The sequence below is a fragment of the Pezoporus occidentalis genome, unplaced genomic scaffold (genome assembly GCF_034315485.1).
Source record: "Pezoporus occidentalis ecotype Australia unplaced genomic scaffold, CSIRO_AGI_Poc_V1 ctg18, whole genome shotgun sequence".
NCBI lineage: Eukaryota > Metazoa > Chordata > Aves > Psittaciformes > Psittacidae > Pezoporus > Pezoporus occidentalis.
The window spans coordinates 8,497,638-8,516,874 of NW_026913640.1; the positions used below are offsets into that span (position 1 = coordinate 8,497,638).

The following is a 19,237-nucleotide window of genomic DNA, read 5'->3' on the forward strand; positions in this document are numbered from 1 at the left end:
CACCATTCAGTTAGACCAAGAATTTCAGTTCACCAAGCAAGTAACTGCTGCTTCTCACATGTAGGTCAGACAGTTTTGAAAAGAGGCACTGTGAAGATTCACAGTTCTGAAAATGAGGGTACATGTAAAACTGTAGATGTGCTCAATAGAGCAGGCTGCTGTTCACCGGCCTCCTGCTTAAACAGCCTTGTGAGTGCCGGCAGCTGCCCAAGCACAGCTTGAGTGGTGCCATTCATAGCCTTCATCAGTGATAGGAGGTAAAGTGGTTTTACCATGCTTGTTTCCAAGGAAGTAGCTGTGTTTCTGAGAAGCCTGCAAGTCACACAAATGCATAGTGAGTTTGTACTTTATGCCACTGCAGTAACTTTTAAGAAATACGTGACAGCAGAACCTTCTCTTCTGTAACAGAAGAATGAAAACAAACCTTCAGTATCAAGTAATGCTTGGCTCGCTTTGTTGTGGGTGTCTTACGGATGTACCTTCTATCGGAACAGGCTGTGGGGAAGTGTTACCACCGTGCTGCTTTTCCACTGGCATTTATGACTGCAGAGTTGCATGGCTGCAGTAATGGGCATCATGCAGCAGCATGATGGTGGAAGAGAATGTACTGCAGCTGCCTGCACCCCACCCCAGATGACAACTGAAGCATTTCTAGAGCTGCTGTTGCATGAAGTCCAAGGTACTGCTTACACTGATATCTGATCTGTGTTTCCTGACAGGAATAGTGTTGCTCTCAGCCTCTCACCTCCAAAGTGCACAGTTAGCCCATCTCTGTACTGCACAACTGTCCTCACTGCTCTGTCCATACCCCCCTGTACCAGTGGGAGGTATCTCTGATGGTTGATCTTGTCACTCCACACTGGTTCCCTACATGGCGCATACCCAGTGCCATGCAGGCAGGTGGGAAACAGGTCCAGTGGGTTTGGGGTTTAGGTTGCAGAAGTCTCTCCTCAGCAGTGTCAGAGCTCTGCTGCTGCTCTGGGTCTGCTTATGGTCTGCAGCCCCCTCAGACAGAAGCACAGCAAAACCAAGTGGTATCTCATGCCACAACTCAGCAAAACACATAGGACTAACTAGATCTCCCTCTTGTGCCCTAGTCCAGGTAGTTGTGGCTGTTTCCTAATCCCAGTGAGATTAATGGGTATTCATACTTTCTGAGAACACCACAGCCGTGTTCCCTTCTTCCCTGTTTTAATATTCCTCCATGCGATTTCTTGTTTACTTGCAGCTGTAGATGTCTCCCTGTTCAGACAAACACCTTCACATAATGACTGTCTGGTAAACCAAAACTAACATCTCAGTCTTTTCTCAGCCTTCCTAAATAACAGGAATTTTCCAACCTATCTTAAATGATACTACAGAGAAGAAAATAGCAAGCATATTGTTCTGTATTTTGTGTCTCCTAATGTATTCCAGTGACAACCTCATTGAAGGAAAAGATTTTCCTGGCACAACAAAAAATTTCTGAAATCAGCTGCAGCTGCCAGATAGTTTCAGCTTTGAATTGTTTGCATTTATTGGGCCTGGAGTTGGTTCAATGAGGCATTTCATGTCTGCCTTCTGTCAACAGTTTGTGAAGCCTTGAAGCAACTCCAGTGAACCCTCCCTCCCCCCATGCAAATTAAAGGCAAGGCTGCAGCAGCTGTAACCAGAGGACTAGAAGCTGGGAAATGTCACACCACAGTTGAAGTGAAACTGATATAAATCCATGATGTGATGATCTCTTTAAAAAAAAAATCCAAACAAAAGCAAACTACATTTGATACTCAACGTTTTCCACATGAGTAATGTAGAAAGGGTTTATATATGGAGGGGTATTTTGAAGGTTAACAAATGTTTGTGTAGCTAATAGTTCTTGATGTTAAGTATTAACAAACAGTTGTTCACCAACAAATTATTATCAAACAGTTGCTCAGGCTAGAACACAAACACAGGCTTCAACAGACACCTAACTGGAAAGCTGGAAGCAAATTAGCTCAGCTAAAGAGTCTGCCACAGACAAGAGCAAGGATTAAAAAAGGAAAATGGGCTTCTAAGTAAGATAACATGAGGTTGCTTGTAACCACAGGAAGCTTTCTGCACTTGTTGCAGTATGACGAGAAGGAGGTCGCCAACATAATCTATTGATCCACTGAGGTTTTGTAGTTCTCTAGTACTTTCCTTTCAGTCATCCAATTCCTGAAGTTATGTGTAAACTAAAGCATCTGTTTTTTTGGATTGGCAAGACCAATTATGTTCCATTTACCTGATCTTAGCCTGCAGCTCCCACGAATTCCCAGAACATGCTCTTGTTACTTGGGAAACCTGAAAATGATTCCATAATTTATGCCTGAAGGACAGGAGTTGCCACAGAAAGATTCTTTTTCTTCATATCATGCAAATGAGTCCATGTGCTCTGGCAACTCATATATTGCAGACAAATTTGTATAAGGTAAGTGTGTGGGCAGAGGGATGCATTTTGCTGGAGGACAGTGTTTATCCAGAGCTGTAGCTGGTAGCCCTTCTGAGTATTTACTACAGGTTAAGGGCTGTGTGCCCTGACTTTTTTTGTTGTTGTTTGGTTTTTTTTTTACTGTGAAGACTTTGCTTTCTATGCTGTGGAGTCTGAAAGTCCAACTTTACCCTGTCTGAAGTGTGTGTAGAAAAAACCCGCAATAATGAACCCCTAAAGTCAGACTGCCTAAGCAAGGATCATCTCTTGCAGTGTTCCTCCAGGTTTGTGGGTCTGTTTCACTTCTCAGCCCCTCTGTCTTTGATTACCATTTTCCTCTCTTCAGAGGGTGAGAAGCTCTTCCACATTAGGAGGAAGGAAAAGTGGATGTAATTGCTGCAAGTATTTACATTCTCCAGAGACCAGGTAACTACCTACCACTTCTGGCAGCAGCTAGGCAATTAGCTGTTCTCTGAGCAGTATAAACACTTTATGACCTTCTTTGAACTCTCCTTTGAGGAGACCCTTGAGATAGAAGCATCACAATTTGAGGAAACACAGATCTAAAGACAAGGAGAATTGTGGAAAAGCATTTGCAGAAGAAACGCAGTTATAAACTTCAATCTGACATTGTGATGGGAATCTTTTATTGGATTCTGGAGTTAAAGTTGTTTTAGGCTTTGTAAGAAGCTATACAGATTGCACTATAAAAATACTGTTGTACTAGACTGAGTCATAAAAAGCAGAGTCAATAATAAGGCACCAAGACAAGGAGTTATCATATGATTTTCATTCTCTATATAACTTGCTAATTCTGGTTAGCTCTTAGTCTTTCCATTCTTCATCCAATGACATTCCAAAGGAGTTTGTGTTTGTGTAGGGACTTTAGCTGCAATGCATTAAGCCTGATTTTGAGATTCTTGATGTAGCAGATACATTGCTGCATATGGTGTTTGTTGGTTTTTGTAATGGTATTGCAGTCATGATCCTTCAGCTGTAAAAGACATTCTCTGCTGTGTATTCTGAGATTTATCAACTTTGACAAATATGGCCCTCTGAGGAGTTCTGTTTGTGCAAGGTATGCCTGGTTACTCCTGATCCTCAAGCACTAGGCTGAGCCAACTTTCAGTCTCTTGATCTGGAAATGCAAGTTTTTTTGTATTTAGGGGCTCTGTTTAGGGCTAGCCATCAAGTTCCTACAAGCTGCAAGGATAGACGACTGCTTTTCTGCAGGACTAGCATCATTTGCAGGCAATTGTCTATTATGTGTAGCATAAAGAAAACTGAGCAACGCTCATTGTATCAATCACTTGGATATGAGTTTGGATTGGCTGGGAGTTACCTCAATGACTTCTGTAGCATTCAAAGTCCAGACCTAGGCTGTTCACTCATCTGCAGTGGACCTGCAATGAAGCCTGATCCTTCTAACTTGTTTTTTTTTTTTTTAATAGGGAATCTCCTAACATGAAACAGGTTTTGGCTTTTCAACTGTTGTCCTGGGTTCAGAATACAGTTCTGTCACAAGAAACAGGCAGTTAATGATTAATAAAATCTAATACAGAGTCTTTGGGACCCAAACTGTGTTTTTTCCAATTAATGTTTTCTGTGTAATGAGACTTAGTCCACATCCAAAAAGTCCACTGCAGTTTTACAAGATTCTAGCATGCTTTTTCTCAATGCTTTAGTACCCTTAGAAATTTGGCAAGTTTAGAAATAGCAAACTGATAGAATATTGTTTCATGAATGGCTAAAAATCAGCAAAGGTTTCCTTCCTGTAGGGTATAAACAGCCAAGGATGTAACAGCCAAGAACACTGCTTGGAGTTGAGATATGCAACATAAAGGGAGGCTCTCCCAGCATGAGAAATATCCCTTTTACTTCCTGAACTGGCATGTGTATGGCAGCTATATGATCTTCATATAAGAGTATTCAGAAGTAGAGTATAAGAGACTCCTTAAAAATATGTACAACCAGTAGTCTGCTAAAGTAATAGCAAACGTGTCTTACTGCTGCATCATATTCTAAAACATACTGTGAATAAGCAAGGATAAAGTGAAAGTGTTCTGCTCTAAGAAAAACCAAAAAACTTTGAAATTTGCAACAAATACTTACATGAACTAAAGACGTTCTTAACATGAATTGTCATCTCTAATGATGTGACTGGACAAAACTTTCCATCTTATAACTGTAAGTAGAAAAAGAATGTAAGTCAGTGTGTTTGCTGCTGTGGTGCAGTTTCCTGATGTGGTGAAATGATATGAAGCCAATACTGCAGTGTGACACTTTATATATTCTTCATTCTGATGACGGCTTGTTCTGGCTTACCAGCAACTTCATTTCTTGCTTGTCTATGCTGGAATTTACGCTTTCAGCCTCTTTCTCTTGCTCAGGTACACAGGTGCAGCCCACTGGGATAGTGACATAATCCTCTGTGTAGACATAGCGGCCCCCTGCGCAGGAGGAGGTGCGGCGGAGGATCACTGTCGGCATGTACACAGGGGTGCTGCGGAAGTGGAAACTCTCCTCACCAAAGATCCCCATGAGGCAGCCCTTGCACAGACAGTATGCTTCAGGAATGTATTTAGGGTATCTTGTGGGATCATAAGAAATTCTATAGGGAAGCAAATAACAAAGATTCATTAGTGTCCCTAAAAATAGATATATTCATCTGGAAAACATTATTATTATGTGACTTGACCATAAACATTTATATAATGTTCATTTTCTCTGCCAGGAAAAATAGCTGTTGCTGTCTGTCTTCTTATTTGTAAATAAAAATAAAAACCACAGACGACTTGTAGAACTGATCAGGTCCTGTAGCGCACACTGAAATACGAAGTGACTGGCTTTCTAACACTGTGATTCAGGGGCTGCAGCAGAGTTAAGTTTTGCATTTTGGACTGAATGGGTAAACAGGGCATCAAGAAGGACACTTGGGCATTTCCAAACTTTTGATCTGCCTTTACTTCTTAAAAAATTGGTACAAATCCTTGTTAACATTATTATTGTTGAAGCTCTGACATCATGTTTTTAAAATTACATTGTACTGTTATTTCTGCAATAGCTTTTGCTCCCTAGTATCCTCGGGGTTATAAAGGTGCCTTCCTTCTGAAAGCAGAACCAGTATTTCCTTCTGTAATTCATCTGCACTGTCTTTCTCTCTAACCAGAGAATAGTAACATTTCCATGCCCACACTGAGGTTAACGTTCTGCCTTCACCTGCTACATTTTGAAGTAAAGCATTGCCCCAAAGCTTCAGCAGTATTGCCTCTCTTTTTTGTTGTCTTACAGTTTGCTTTACCCTTTCTCTTTACTCACCAATGGCCTGTCTTGTTACATAAGTACAGCTTGGACCAACAAAGTCCAAGTTCCATCATTCCTCTCTGGATGTTGTTGGATGCAGAATGAAGATGTGATACATGGTCTCAAGTCACACAGATCCTGGCTGACCTACAGCCATTGTTTTCAGCAAAGAGAGTAAAAGCTGATAAATTTTGCTTTTTTTTTTTTCTTTTTGGCAATAAAAGAGTAAGTACACAAGGAGTGTAGGTACTGCAGTACAGAGCCACACTGCTTATTGTGGTGGGGATGTATCTGTTGGTTTGTTCTTTACCTGCTTTCCCTGCTTATATACTGGAAGCAATTGCTGGGCATGGCTGTAACTTGTACGTTATTACAGCTGTGTGTCAATTTTCTAGAAATGATGTTTGCACCTCCAGAAAAAGAGGATTTCAAGTCTATGCCAGCTGTCCTCTTTGTACCTCTAAGCTTCATCCAGATGACCTTCTGCTCTCAGACTTGTTACAAACCTAGCCCTGCTTCACTGTCCATCCAGAGCAGGATGACAGCTCTCTGGCTGGAGAAGCTTTCAGCCCAGAAGCACCTCCCCCTGCCTCTTGGTGCTTCCCCTCCCTGGGAGGATTCTGACATCCCCCTATATGTTATCAGAAGCACTTACCCACCTGTCAGGTAACACAAAAGCCTTTTCTGCCCTTTCCCCCTGCTCCTACTTCCACACAGCAGATGGTCAGAACTACACATGGTGCACAGCAGAAGTATCTTACAGGCTGTTACTGGCAGGCAGAGAGCATGAAGGTACCTTGTGAGGTCACCCAGTCCAAATGCCTCCAAAAGCTCAGATGTCCTTGCCCATGTCTGCCCAGCCTGTTCTTGAGAACCTCCACAGGAGATGGCCAGCCTACCAAAGGCTCTGTTGCAGCACTTCTCCCCCTCTTTACTTTGGTAAGTTTTCCTAACAGTGAAGTGGAACATCCTTTTTCTTGCACACTAAATCATTTCCCATGTTGAGATGGGAAATTACAGCAGCTGAGGCTAAAAACCCGAGTAACAGATATGCAATGCCAGAGAATGTTCAAGCCTGTAATATTTACTGTGATGTGAAGTGCTGCGAAAACAGTAAAAACTCTTGCACTGGGTTTTAAGCCATCCTCTACTGGGGATCAGGATAGGACCACCACACAGTAGATCAAGTGAAGAAAGAATAAATTGAATACCTGTCATCAGTATAATTATTTACGGGATGATACAAACTACAGGGTACACAACGCCCCTTCCCACAGAAGTTTCAAAATAACCGCATTTGAAAACCACAACAGATTAAAAGTGATCCCTACATTGTGTTTCCCAGGGCTTGTACCTCTCCCTTAGGTACCAAAGTAGTAGATAGCCTTTTATCTCTTCAGGTGGTCCCTGAGATGAGAAGAGGTTTCAGCTGAGGGAGAGACTGCAATAGTCTGCCTCGAGCTGTGATTGGAGTCACTTAGAGTCAACAACATGTGCGCTTGCCAAATGAGACAGCCTGACTCTCCCTCCTGCCTGGGTTGATACCGATGTTCTGCTCACATGATTGACCAGGGAATTCATTCAGCTGAATGATAACTTCATCAAAAGCTGCATTTTGGTCCTTCAGCTGTCTTGCCACGTATACACAGAGCCTCAGACAAACAAGCAGTGTGAACAAGCACCTGTAGATGGGGGAAGAAAGGAGCTGCCCTTTTCAGAAGTATCACAAGTTCATCAGGTTAAAACAAACCTGGAAATCACAGCTTTGGTCAAACACAAACTTGATCATCCTGTCATCAAAGAAAAGAGACCTTTTCTTCTCCCAGTGACCATTCAATCTGTATTGTCTTTCTAAGAAATCTGCTTTCCTCTCATAAAAATCCGACCAGTTCTCTTACAGCCAGACATCTGCGATGTCGCAGGTATTTTTTTGCAAAGCTTCTCTGTCCCATTTATACTCACTTACTTTCCCCAGGAAATACCTTCATGTTACAGGATCTCACACCAATGTGAAATAAAACGTCTGGTAGCCAGCAGAAGGGAAGAATGTGAAATACAGGCTTTTCTACCGTGATACATTCCCATTTCAAAGTCAAGTGTGAATAATTTCAGTGGTGGATTGTTAAACACACCATATGTCAAGTCACTGGTATTTCCTCTACTGTATTATCTCTAGCACCTGGTTTATGATGTTACTGGAAAGCATGAACACACTTCTGAATGCAAACATAAGAGATTTCACTAATAACAAGAGCACACTGTCACTGGAATCATGGTCCACAACAAACTCCCCCCTCCAAATTCTCACATGGCAAAAGTCAGGTATAAATGAGGGGGGTTTGGAAGGATGGTGTGGTGCGGTTTTCTACTTTCCATAGAAAAACACCTTATATTACTAAGTTTGATGCAGATACCTCTACTCTATCATGTGAGGACTGGAAGGAATTGGAGAGGATCCAAACCCAAAGATGGGACAAAAATACAGGCATGGGTTTGCATTCATACCAGAATTTAAGGCTAAAGGCTTTAAGTAATGCCTCCTGAAATTAAATGCTTAACTCAAAAGTCACTGAAATTTGGAGCTGTATCCAAGGTTCTTCAGTTTACACCTGTTACGAAAGGCCATATAACTGAAGTCTCATATTTAACTTTCTGGGCAACCCAGACTGATTTGGATCTGAACCACTAACAAATATCAGCCATGTAAATGCAGCTGTGTGACACGTTTCCTCTATTTGCATGTATTGCACATAATCACTCTGTGCTTATAATGACCACAGCCTCAGCCTCTGTAGGTTGGTGCATCTCCATTATGCCAAAGCACTACATGTCATGTTCTTACGTCTTCTCCTAGAACAGGGCAAACATGTTTAATCAGGTTAATGAACTGGGTAAAATGCATGCTCCAAGTTTTCACTGACTCTCTCCTATGTGTAGTGAAAGATAGTTTCACAGAAGCAGCTGGGAAGAGTGGTGAAAGACCAGAGAAGAGCAACTTTCCACTGGAACCTAAGTGTCCCCTGCATGTGGTGTCATTTGCTGTGGCCACTGCTGCAAACTAGACAGCTCAGCCACTTTGATGAGGGTTACCCTTGTCCTGAGAACTGAGGTCACTAGTATAGAGGGCTAACTCTGCCTTGCACTGGCAAGGCACTGATTTACAAATGATAGGAGAAGTGAGCTGTGCTGGGCTGCTGGAACAAGCAGCAGCTTTGTACTGAACTGGAACTGCTTATGAAGTGTGACTACTTCTAGGCTGCTTTTTCTTATGACCCTACGAGTGCTTTGAGAGCTCCCAGTTAAAAACAAACTTCCTGCCTTTTACTTACCAAGCCTGGAAAGTCAAGAGAAAAGTTTCTGTCAGAGGTAAAACTCTTGGAAAGACTTAATCTGTCTTGCCCTGTACCGCTACCTTCATATGTAGTTTTTTTATTATCACTCCATAGTTTCCAAGCTTCTAAATCCTGTGGGTCAGATGCTGAGCTAGAGCAGGCAGATACAGCCAACCCTTCAGAAAATGATTGTGAGTGCTAGGCTAACAGCTGGATGTTATCAGAAGTCTGACAAGTTGAGCATCAGCCCTTAACACTGAAATACTTACAGGATTAAGAGCTAACAACTTTCTTTTCCCTCTTGGCAAGACATTTATTTCTCCATAGCAGGTGTTCTTTTGTTCACATTCTGCTTACTTTGTTTAATATACAGGTAGTAAGTACAATGCTTGCATAAAATAACCTAGTGCTAACAGTCATTTTCTGAAGAGCTGTATTAATAGGTACTCAAATGAAAAGTACTCAAATGATGGCAGCTCTGTATCCCCTTGTTCCTTCCCTTGGCTGCATATTTGGGATATGCATACTGTGCCACATGATAATGTTAAGTCCTGGAAAATGTGTTGGGTAAGGTTCCTGAAAATCACTGGAGTATCTTTTAAAGGAAAGCCCCCCTCTTGAGTAACTTTTTTCAAAAGCACTGCAGACAAGCTTGGCTTTTATCAGTAATAAAAGACTTGCCTGTATTACTGTTATTAAGATTTTATGTAGATGAGCACTAAACCAAAGAAACTGGGTTTTGAAAAGTAGAAAAAACAAGCTGGGCAGTGTTTGAGAGAAGGACTGGCTAACATGGGATTTCACTATCAGATAACACTGACACGATCTCTTTAAATTAAGCCTTAGTAAATGCAGGATTAGGCCCCAGAGACAAACACAGAAGCCATGAGATTTGGAAATTCAAAACCAGAATGACTTCTTGAATACACATGAAGACTTTTTGCTAAATTTGTGCAAAGTGTGTTTGCAGAAGTCTGAATATTCCTACAAACTAGCTACGAATGTTATTATAACCTTAAAACAACAGAGAATAAAAATAAAGCTAGTGTATACAGCTGATTAATGAATGGTACCTATGTTCTGGAGCACCACAAGTAGAATCACCAATCACAGAATCACAGAATGGTTTGGGTTGGAATGGACCTTAAAGCTCATCCAGGTCCAACCCCCCTGCCATGGGCAGGGACACCTCCCATGAAGCAGGGTTGCTCAAAGCCCCGTCCAACCTGGCCTTTAACACCAAATCACACAACCTGTAAATGTGCTGTTGAGTTTGGTGGGATCAGATTTTTCAAGCATTACTCAAGAGTTTTATGATCAGACCCTGCAAACACTTAGGCACGCATTTAAAATTAATCCTTTTTATCATGGCTTCTGTCCATGAGCAGCTTGTGTGTGCACCTCTGGAGCTGTTAAACTTTCACCATTATTATGGCTTCTCTAATTTTTACCACACAGCACCCACCCTGTGCTGTTGGCAGGGATCTTTAGGTGACAGGACAAGCCGTATCACTAACTCCTGTGAAGAAACTGTGAACCACAGAGGCATCCAAGGACCACAGCCCTTGCCAGTACCTCCATGTACACAGCCTCCATGCCTTCTGGGTTTGGCTGTTCACGTAATAATGCTAGAAAGGACAAGCAGCTCCTGGATGGATGTCAGACACTGGCACACAGTCAGCCCGATGATTTCACAGCAGAGCTTCTGCTGCTGGCCCTGTTTTTAAAAAAAACTGGGTAATTCTTGGACCAACTTCCTGCAGTGCTGAGCAAATCCAGTATGCTGGAGATTCCACTCTGCTCAACTGACTTCAGGGAACTCTGCTGTCTCTTTATAGTTCTGCAGAGTAAAGAGCAATTCATACGATTGAACTTTGTGCCCTGAGTTATATACTGATCTCCTGTGGCCATCAGGATGGAATTTCAGGATCAGACAGATGAACTAATATTTTTCCCTTAACTTTTGCCTCAAATACCACCTGTCGGTTGCTGCCAACAGCAGGATCATGGACCAGATGGATCTGTGGTGCAATACATGTGCAACTACTGTATCTCCGGGTTGTAGCAAGCCAAAAATGATGTAAGTCTTGATTTTTGTATAACCAAATTAAAGACTAAGTAATAGAAAATGAATAGTAAGCACAGAACAAAGACAAGGAAAGTAGCCACACAAGGTCTGAATCAATCCATTCTTCCATGAATAAACAGAACAACAAACTTGGATATACGTGACGTGTGAATGTTATACACAGATCTCTAAGTAATGTATTTGATTCTTTCTCACAAATGCTGATATGAAAAAAATTCAGTTAACTTGATCTGAACGGTCATATAAGCAGAAGAATTACAAGGAGCAGTGTTAAGCAGCTGGGAGCAGGTGCCTAGGGAGATATACAGGGTAAGGTAAGTAGAGCCAGACTTAATATCTTTATTATTAATGACTTGGAATAGGGAGTATAAATAGTATGTTAATGAAATCTGCAGATGGTAACAATGGGAACTGCTGCAACACCAATGAAGACAAAGAAACAGCATGAGGTATCACAGACATTAAAATTCAAGGCAAGAACAAAAAAGACCCTTTATGCACACAGCAGAAATCAATTGCACTGTAACTCTTTAGGGGCAGAAAACAAGTTGGAGAGCAGGATGTCTGTGAGATGCTGAAACGGGGCAGGCAAGATCTTGGCACAGGTTTCACATAGTCAAACTCATGATTTGAGGATGTTAACCCGACAGTTATCCACTGGCAGGATGTAACGTGCCACTACTTGCAATCTTTAATGGAGAGTTGTGTATCCTTTTTATAGGCAGGCAGTAGCTCTCACTGGGTTTGGGAGCTTGCTTCCAGGGTGAAGGGGTGGAACACCACAGGTCAGATGAGATGTTCATGTTGCTTTTACCTGGCTTCAAAATCTATGAAACAGCAAGTTGTAATAGCAAATGCACATTACCCTTCATAATGAGCAATTTTATGAAAGTTTTACACTGTTATTATGCATCTTGCCTGTCTGTTGCTGTCCCATTGCACACTACTGATACAGTAAAAAATCAATCAAGAAAAAAGCTGTAAATGAGATCTGTTCACTAGACAGTTTACTCAGGCCTCTTCATCCTACAGAAATAATTTTTCCCCTAAATGTAATTTTAGATTTTGCCTTTAATGATGTAGTAACTTTTTGCACTACCTTTTAAAATTTCTGCTTGGAGATGTCACCAAGACACGTGTATGTGAATGGTTTGTGCTCTGTTTGAAAACATTCTGATGAAAAGAACAGTGATTCAAAGTTTTTTAATGAACTTTCTGTGAGCCAGGCTCCAAATAGCACCTGGTTCTCAGTTAAGAAGCAAGCCTCTGCGGAGCTCCCACTGAAAATTAAGTACCTGCCCAACAAGATGTGTGCACGGCAGGCACTGGTATAGACCAGGAGAACAATTGTCTGATAGCACTAGTATTTGGCAAGACCAACATAGCAAATAACTGAGCCTAACAGTAGGTGTTCCATTCATCATACTTGCTTGTTGTACACTTAGGTAGCTTAGAAACCCTCAGTCTGCTTACAAAAAATGTATTACTAAAAATACTATTTCTAAAAATACTTAGTTTATGAAAGGCTTATTGAGCAAATAAACCATTTTTCTCTCAGTAAGATTACTTCTTAAGCTAAAAGTGGGCAAAACCCATGCCACAAAATAAATGTTTACTGGAGATCACTAACAAGGAGATATTTAAGTTTGATGAATACACAGTAACTGCATCAAGGTATATACAAAAGATAATACACATAAAGCAGCAAGGAAGTCAGTTCCTTTTATGTTTGTACATTTTTTTAGCTTCCTGTTGTCTGCAGAGTCTTTATAGAAAGCTGAAAACAGAAAACCCAATTCTGCCAGTGGTGTTCAGACAGAACTACCAGCAGACTTGATAGTGAGAATGTGATCACACCCTGCATTTAGTGTGCTAAACCAATTATTTCCAAGCTTTTCCAGAGTTCCCTATGTAAGTGCAGACCCTTGTGTTGTGTATTAACCAGCCTAATAACAGATAATGTGCTCTGTTGTGTATTAACCAGCCTAGTAACAGATCTGCCTTATTTAGTTGTTTTTATGCCCCCTTAAAAACAGCCTGTCAGCCCCTGGGGAGGGGAGGCAGGTTTCCAAAGTGTAGGCTGAAAGAGCTGATGTAGAGAATTGCAGTGCTTATTCCTGCCTATCCCACAGCAAAGCGAACAGCAAGCCCTTAGGTGTGTCTGTGGCGGGTAAGTGAAGACACGGTTCTGCTGGTATGTAACAACACACACATTGTACTCGGATATACTTTAGAAACCAGCACCGTGTCTGGAATCACATCTCGTGAAAAGCAACCGAGTCCTCTGGGGTGCTATGGAGCCAGGAGCGCTTTCTTGGTGATGGTCCTTTGCTGAGGGTCTTGTGAGTGCACTTCACATACGACAGTTTGCCATAAGTGACTTTCTGAGGGGCGGTGTGCTCTCCCGGGTGTGTGCGCGCCCCATCTCTCACCTTGCTCCACCTCGGTCGCTTCTCTTTCTGCCCCTTAACTGCATTCCCCACACAAGTTTTTACACATTGACGTTAGCTCTGCCTGTCAGGACGCCCGCTGTAACGCCTTTCCCCCCGGCTGCTGCCCGCTGCGGCAGTCTCCCCCAGGACCGGCGCCTCCCGGGCACCGCGCGGGGAAGGGCGGCACGGGGCGCCCCGCACAGCACACCCGGCTCTCCTCAGCCCGCGGGGACCCGACACCGCTTCGCCCCCTGACGTGGCTGCACCTCCTCCCTCCTTCCTTCCCCCGGTGTCTCGCAGTCACCTGTAAGCCCAGGGCGAGGCGCTTCGCAGGTTGACGGGGAGCCGGAACCTCTTGTCGCCAGCGTGCCGGGTCCCGGCGGGACAGCTGGCGTTGTGCGGGCGGCCCGCGGGCTCGGGCTGCAGGGTGTGGTGGAAGGCGCTGAGCATGCCGGCCGCCAGCCGCCCATACAGCTGCTCCAGCAGCTCTTCGGGCCGCTCGCCGCAGGTCCGGGTCCGCGTCGGCCGCTTGTGCGCCTTGACGGCCTCCGGGCGGAGCGGGAGCAGAGCTGCGCACAGCAGCGCCGCCAGCACCTGCAACGACGCCGCCGTCAGCGGGGAAGGGACCGGGCGCCCCCAGAAGTACCCCGCAGTCCCCCGCCCGCTGTCAGGGCGCTTTCCCGGGCCGCCCTGCCCGGCCCCAGCCCGCAGCCCCTTACCCTGCCTCGCTGCATGGCGGTCAGGTTGCCTGAGGAAGCCGAGGAGAGCAGCGGGCTGCGGAGGAGAGCAGCGGGCTGCGGAGCCGCGCCGTGCCGTGCCACTGGTTCTCTCGGCGGAGGAGCTGTTGGAAAAGTGCCCCGCTTCTCACTGCATCTCCCCTGGCCTCGCATGCCAGGAACATTTTAGGCGCTCACGCAGGAGGAGAGCGCTCGGCGCTGAGCTGGCCGGTCCCGCACTCGCACGGTCCCACCACCCTGCCCCCCGCCGCTAGGACGGACCGCGGGCACGGGACGGCTCGGTCCCACACCAGGCGCTCTCCTGCCCCGCGGAGCCACCCGCCCGGCCCTCCCTGCGGGTTTGCGGCTGCCGGGGCTTTGTCAGGAAGCGGGCGCTCCCTTTCACGGCATCCGTGGGTCGGAGACGAGCCGTGTCGAGTGGGACTCACGGGGCTAGGGCACGGGATTGAGGCAAAGCCTCCCCGTCGGAGCTAAAGTGTCAAGGATGATGAGGGAAAAACGATGTGATTTACAGCTGAAAACAGCATAACTGTGGCTGTGTAACTGCAGCTGAGGAGGGAACTGCTACAGTCCGGGCTCTTTCGATCACTGTGGAGAAACTGGCACTGTCCCTTGTAGGGGGTTGGGATCACAGACCAGGTAGCACCTCTGGTCTGGTTCTCCAGAAACAGCCCTGCTGTGTTGTTTCTCCAGTAGACACAGAGGTGGTTGAAGTTCCATAGGAAGACACAGGCTGGTGAACATGAGGTGGCTTCCAGCTGCCTGTAGAAGGCCCTATGCACTCGTTATTCCTGCTGAGGTGGCCTACCACAGGCACCCACTGCAGTGTCACTCTGCTGCCTAAAAATAAAGTCTACTTTAGAGCAAGAGAAACTTGTACATATCTAAATGAAACTGACGTCTCAATTCTGATGACTGCTCCATCCATTCTGTGCTGGTTTACTGGCACTTTTAACAGACACATAATGCAATATATTCAGGGTCTATGACGCAACCCACAAAAATAAGCATCTGTAGTACTCTGCGCCATAAAAGATGTGCCTCACTGAAACTGTTTGCACTACAACCAGGCTTTATCACTTGAATCAAATATTTTACAGAAGCACAGAATAGTTTTGGTTGGAAGGGACCTTAAAGCTCATCCAGTTCCAGCCCCCTGCCATGGGCAGGGACACCTTCCACTAGAGCGGGTTGTTCAAAGCCCCATCCAGGGGCAGCCACAGCTTCTCTGTGCAACGTGTGCCAGTGCCTCACCACCCTACCAGGAAGAACTTCTTTGTATCTAAACTAAATGCCTCAAGAGACAAGCCCTGCATGTCCATTGAGGCATTTAGTATAAGGATAGTTAAATATGAAAATACTAGTCAGGAATAAGGGGGAAATAGCTTCATAAGTCATACAAGGACTGTGAAACCCCAGCTTGGTACCACAGAAATAGAGGACATCAGTTTCACAGACCAGGCTGGAATTAAAACAGAATGACCTGGTATTCACCATGTGATGAACTGACATGATTTCATGATTTCTGAAAAGTGATTAAGTTGAATCTAACTGTGATTTTTAGTGGGTTTGGTACCTTATTCATCACAAGTCAGTATCACTCATGAGCAGTATCTTAAACTTGAACTGTATGGGATTCGAATCAGGTTTCAACTCTGAGGAAGGATTTTGTTTAAAATTGAATTCGGAACTCTCCTTTGCAGTTGTATTCTCAGGCTGGGGCAAGGTGGTTGTCCATTTAGCTCAGTCCAGGCTCACCCCTGAGCTCTGCGCTACATCTGGTCATGTATTACTTCAACACCTTAAAGTGATATATGTGGCAACATGACTAATATTTATCATGACAGATCTTTTTATATTACTCTTCCTATGATATCTTTCCTTAGTGCTTTCAGAGTACCGTGAGGATGTCACACTTGGCTTTGCAAAACATGACTTTTATGAACTTCCTTCATATGCATGGACATTACTGGGAGTGGTCCACCTCAAAAAATCACATCAGAAGGAAACAGTGGCACAGACATCGAATTGTCAGTGAGTTTAAGGCTTTGAGCCTCATCTAGACAACATTCTCATTCTATACATTAGTCGCATCATATTGTCTGATTAGCTATCTCATGGATTCAAATAACAATAAGAATCACAGAAGGGCAGCAAAGATTCCATTACATGGGAGTTGAAAGAGAGCTATGCCAGTTCTCACGGCAAAGACATCTGAATCATAAAAAATACAGTTTTACACTTTGGCAAAACATAGGTTCTTCCATGGCTTGAGAAGTTACTATGATATTACTAAAGTACCAGTATCATTGTCATTGACTTTGATTTATAAATTTCTCAGAATTAGAGGGGGTTTAAAATACCTGTATAATGAAATACTGGGGAAAAAAATATTTCATAATAAAAAGTCTGTCCTGGATTTGATGTAATATATTATAGTATTCCAATCAATAAATTCAGAATAGCAGCCATATGTACCTTTATGTGAATCTAAAGGGAATTTCTCTTTCTAAGAGAAAACAGACAAGCCAATGAGATATTTTCCTTTGATGGCCTCATGTGAAAATTCCCAGTGACAGAGCACAGAACACCCCTCCTGGGCCCTTGACAACAGCTGACCTGGTGGTGAGGTCCGCATGGAGCCCACAGACTGTGTCATGCCTCATCCTGCTCACCAAAGGACGTAAGTCTTTGCTATTTTGTAATGGCACCGAGTGCCATTTTGTAAAATGTGACCCACTCATTTTCATGTGCTCTGTGATTGGCTTATGGCCGTTTCTTCACACCAGCCATCCATCCCTTCATGCCAGCCCTACAGGGACCTCAGAGCAGGAAGCCCCTCCCACAACAGGGACCACCATGTTGTTTCAGGTGCGAGTTTACGGCAGGTAGTCGCCATTTCTGACAGCAGGAATGTAGTCCTTCCCAGACACCAACAAGCAACCTTGTCAGGACTTTCTCTTGGTTGGGGTTGTTGTCTTCCACAGCTGCCCTGGCATGACAGCCAGTTCCAGATACTATGGTTCACACATAAATAAAGCACATTATCGTGACAAGCATTATGAATGACGCCACAGTAATGTGCTTGTCACAGCAATGATACTATTGCCCTAAACTGGCGTATTCCAAATGTTCATCCCCATCCTGCTACAGCAGCATGTACATTAATGAGAACCCATCTCTATTGCAAAAGATGATGTGAAAAACATTTAAAAATCATTGTATAGACCTTCAGGATGAACAACTCATATTGTTGTATGAAACAAACATTCAGTTGGCATCACCAGCAGGTATAAATCTTCAGGCAGAGAATTAAATTACTTCCCAAAGATGTCCTTCTCCCTCACATTCTGTTTGCAGATAACCTGTCACCCAAACTGCTGATTCTGTTCCCATTCCCTCTCCCTGCATTTGTGAGCATTGTACTGTTTTTTTTTGCAGTGGAAGCACATAGCAGCTTCCACAGCATAGCATCTTTTACAGCATGACCTCAGCATATTTTACAGCTTTTAGGCCATTTAGCTTTGCAAAATTGAATTCTTGCAAAGTGGAGAGTCCTTAATGACCTTCACTTTGCAAAGGAGGAAACTGAGGAGCAAACAGGTTAAAACCAGCCTTCCCATTGAAAAGTTAAGCATCTGAGCCTTGGAAATCAAGACCAATCAAATCTTAGGAAATTAGATAAATTTCTTATGGCCTCATACTACACTTTCAAAGGAACCAAGAAAAGAAACAGTCTGTCGCAAGACTCTCAGAACTACTTACCGTTTCTTTGTACAGCTTTCAATTTCCATGTTACTCTACAATAGCTTTATTTTGGAAGTAATGAGTTATGCAGTGTGTAGTGAAGGATGTTTAGTGTGAAACATGCAATGTGTGAATAAGAATGCTTTGATACTAGGGAGTTAGCCTTGTTTAGAAATAAACAAACTACTACCCAGGTAGTCAGTTAAATTTGGCTACTTATGCTGGCAAGTTGGTCATCACCAGGGTAACCAACTAGCCTCCAAAGCTGCTGCTCTAAGAGGTTATTCTCAAAGGAATTATTCCCCCATCCACTTTTGAAGCAGTAATAGACACAGAAAACTCTAGAGAGAATCAAGACAAATGTCTGTGTCAAGGGATAGAATTGCCGGGATTACTTTCCACCTTTATCCAAGGAAACTGAATTTCTCTCTGTTTTGTAAAATGACAGGGACTCATAGGGTCATGACTGTACAAAGAGACATTTTTCATACATGTGAAGAGAAAGATTCCTTTGCATCTAACTGAATCCAGTGCATGCTGGAGAAGACTTACAGAATATCCCAGGTCTGAGAGATTAACTGAGGACTGTTTAATATTGTGACTGATACATTTTTCATAATACAATCTAAAATAGCTCATGAGTCAGTTCCTCAAGAGCATTAGCATTTTCCTAGGTTTAATACTGCTTCCCTCCAAGATAAAAATACAAACAAACTAATATAATAGCAGTCCTGTTGCATTTGCCAACACTTTATTCAGGAATTTTAATATTAATTCCAGAATGATAAACACAAAATCAGGGCTTAAATGGTGCTGGAAACACATACCTGCAGTGTGGCTTCTGGAGATGGACAACCAAACCTAACTAATTACAATTCTCCTTGAATATCTGGGATGAAGGTAGAATTACTTAGCTCACACAGTGTTTCCATTCCTGTGGTTTCTGAGACCCATCGCAGGACTGCAGGTATCCTACATGGCAGGAGAGAACACAATGCACGTAACAAAGCTAAATGCCAAGCAAGCTACCCCCAGGATGGGGGCAGAGCCATCTCATCAACATAGTGCAATCATCATGTGTAACCCAGGTCATTTTTTTGGACACAGCACCCCACTGGCATGGCCACAATTCTCTGAGGCCTGAGCTCCCAGAATCATGCACACTA

General features: G+C 43.6%; 1 protein-coding gene and 1 long non-coding RNA gene across 4 annotated transcripts; one reads left to right on the plus strand and one right to left on the minus strand.

Annotated features, from left to right (window-relative positions):
• Positions 1 to 3,056: 3,056 nt before the first annotated feature.
• On the minus strand, positions 3,057 to 14,363 carry IL17D (interleukin 17D). 3 transcript variants are annotated; one of them, XR_009964139.1, is made up of 4 exons: positions 14,307 to 14,363; positions 13,892 to 14,181; positions 4,544 to 5,042; positions 3,057 to 3,569 (listed from the first exon to the last, which is right to left on the minus strand). XR_009964139.1 is itself a non-coding variant. In XM_062615291.1 (4 exons), exons 1-4 carry the CDS (start codon positions 14,319 to 14,321, stop codon positions 4,611 to 4,613), a joined length of 597 nt encoding a protein of 198 aa, XP_062471275.1. In that variant the 5' UTR covers positions 14,322 to 14,363; the 3' UTR covers positions 3,057 to 4,610. The 3 variants fall into 3 exon arrangements, 2 of the variants coding, with proteins under 2 accessions (XP_062471275.1, XP_062471274.1); XM_062615291.1 differs by having other exon boundaries at positions 3,057 to 4,616; positions 4,757 to 5,042; XM_062615290.1 differs by having other exon boundaries at positions 3,057 to 5,042.
• Positions 13,280 to 16,795, plus strand: LOC134161934 (uncharacterized). Its single transcript, XR_009964147.1, has 2 exons — positions 13,280 to 13,310; positions 16,211 to 16,795. It is a non-coding gene; the product is annotated as an uncharacterized LOC134161934 (long non-coding RNA).
• Positions 16,796 to 19,237: the final 2,442 nt, after the last annotated feature.

Coding starts and splice junctions, on each gene's coding strand:
- IL17D (XM_062615290.1), bottom strand. Junction 5,043..13,891: donor GCCTCGCCCTGGGCTTACAG/GTGACTGCGAGA, acceptor GCTTCCCTATAG/AATTTCTTATGATCCCACAA.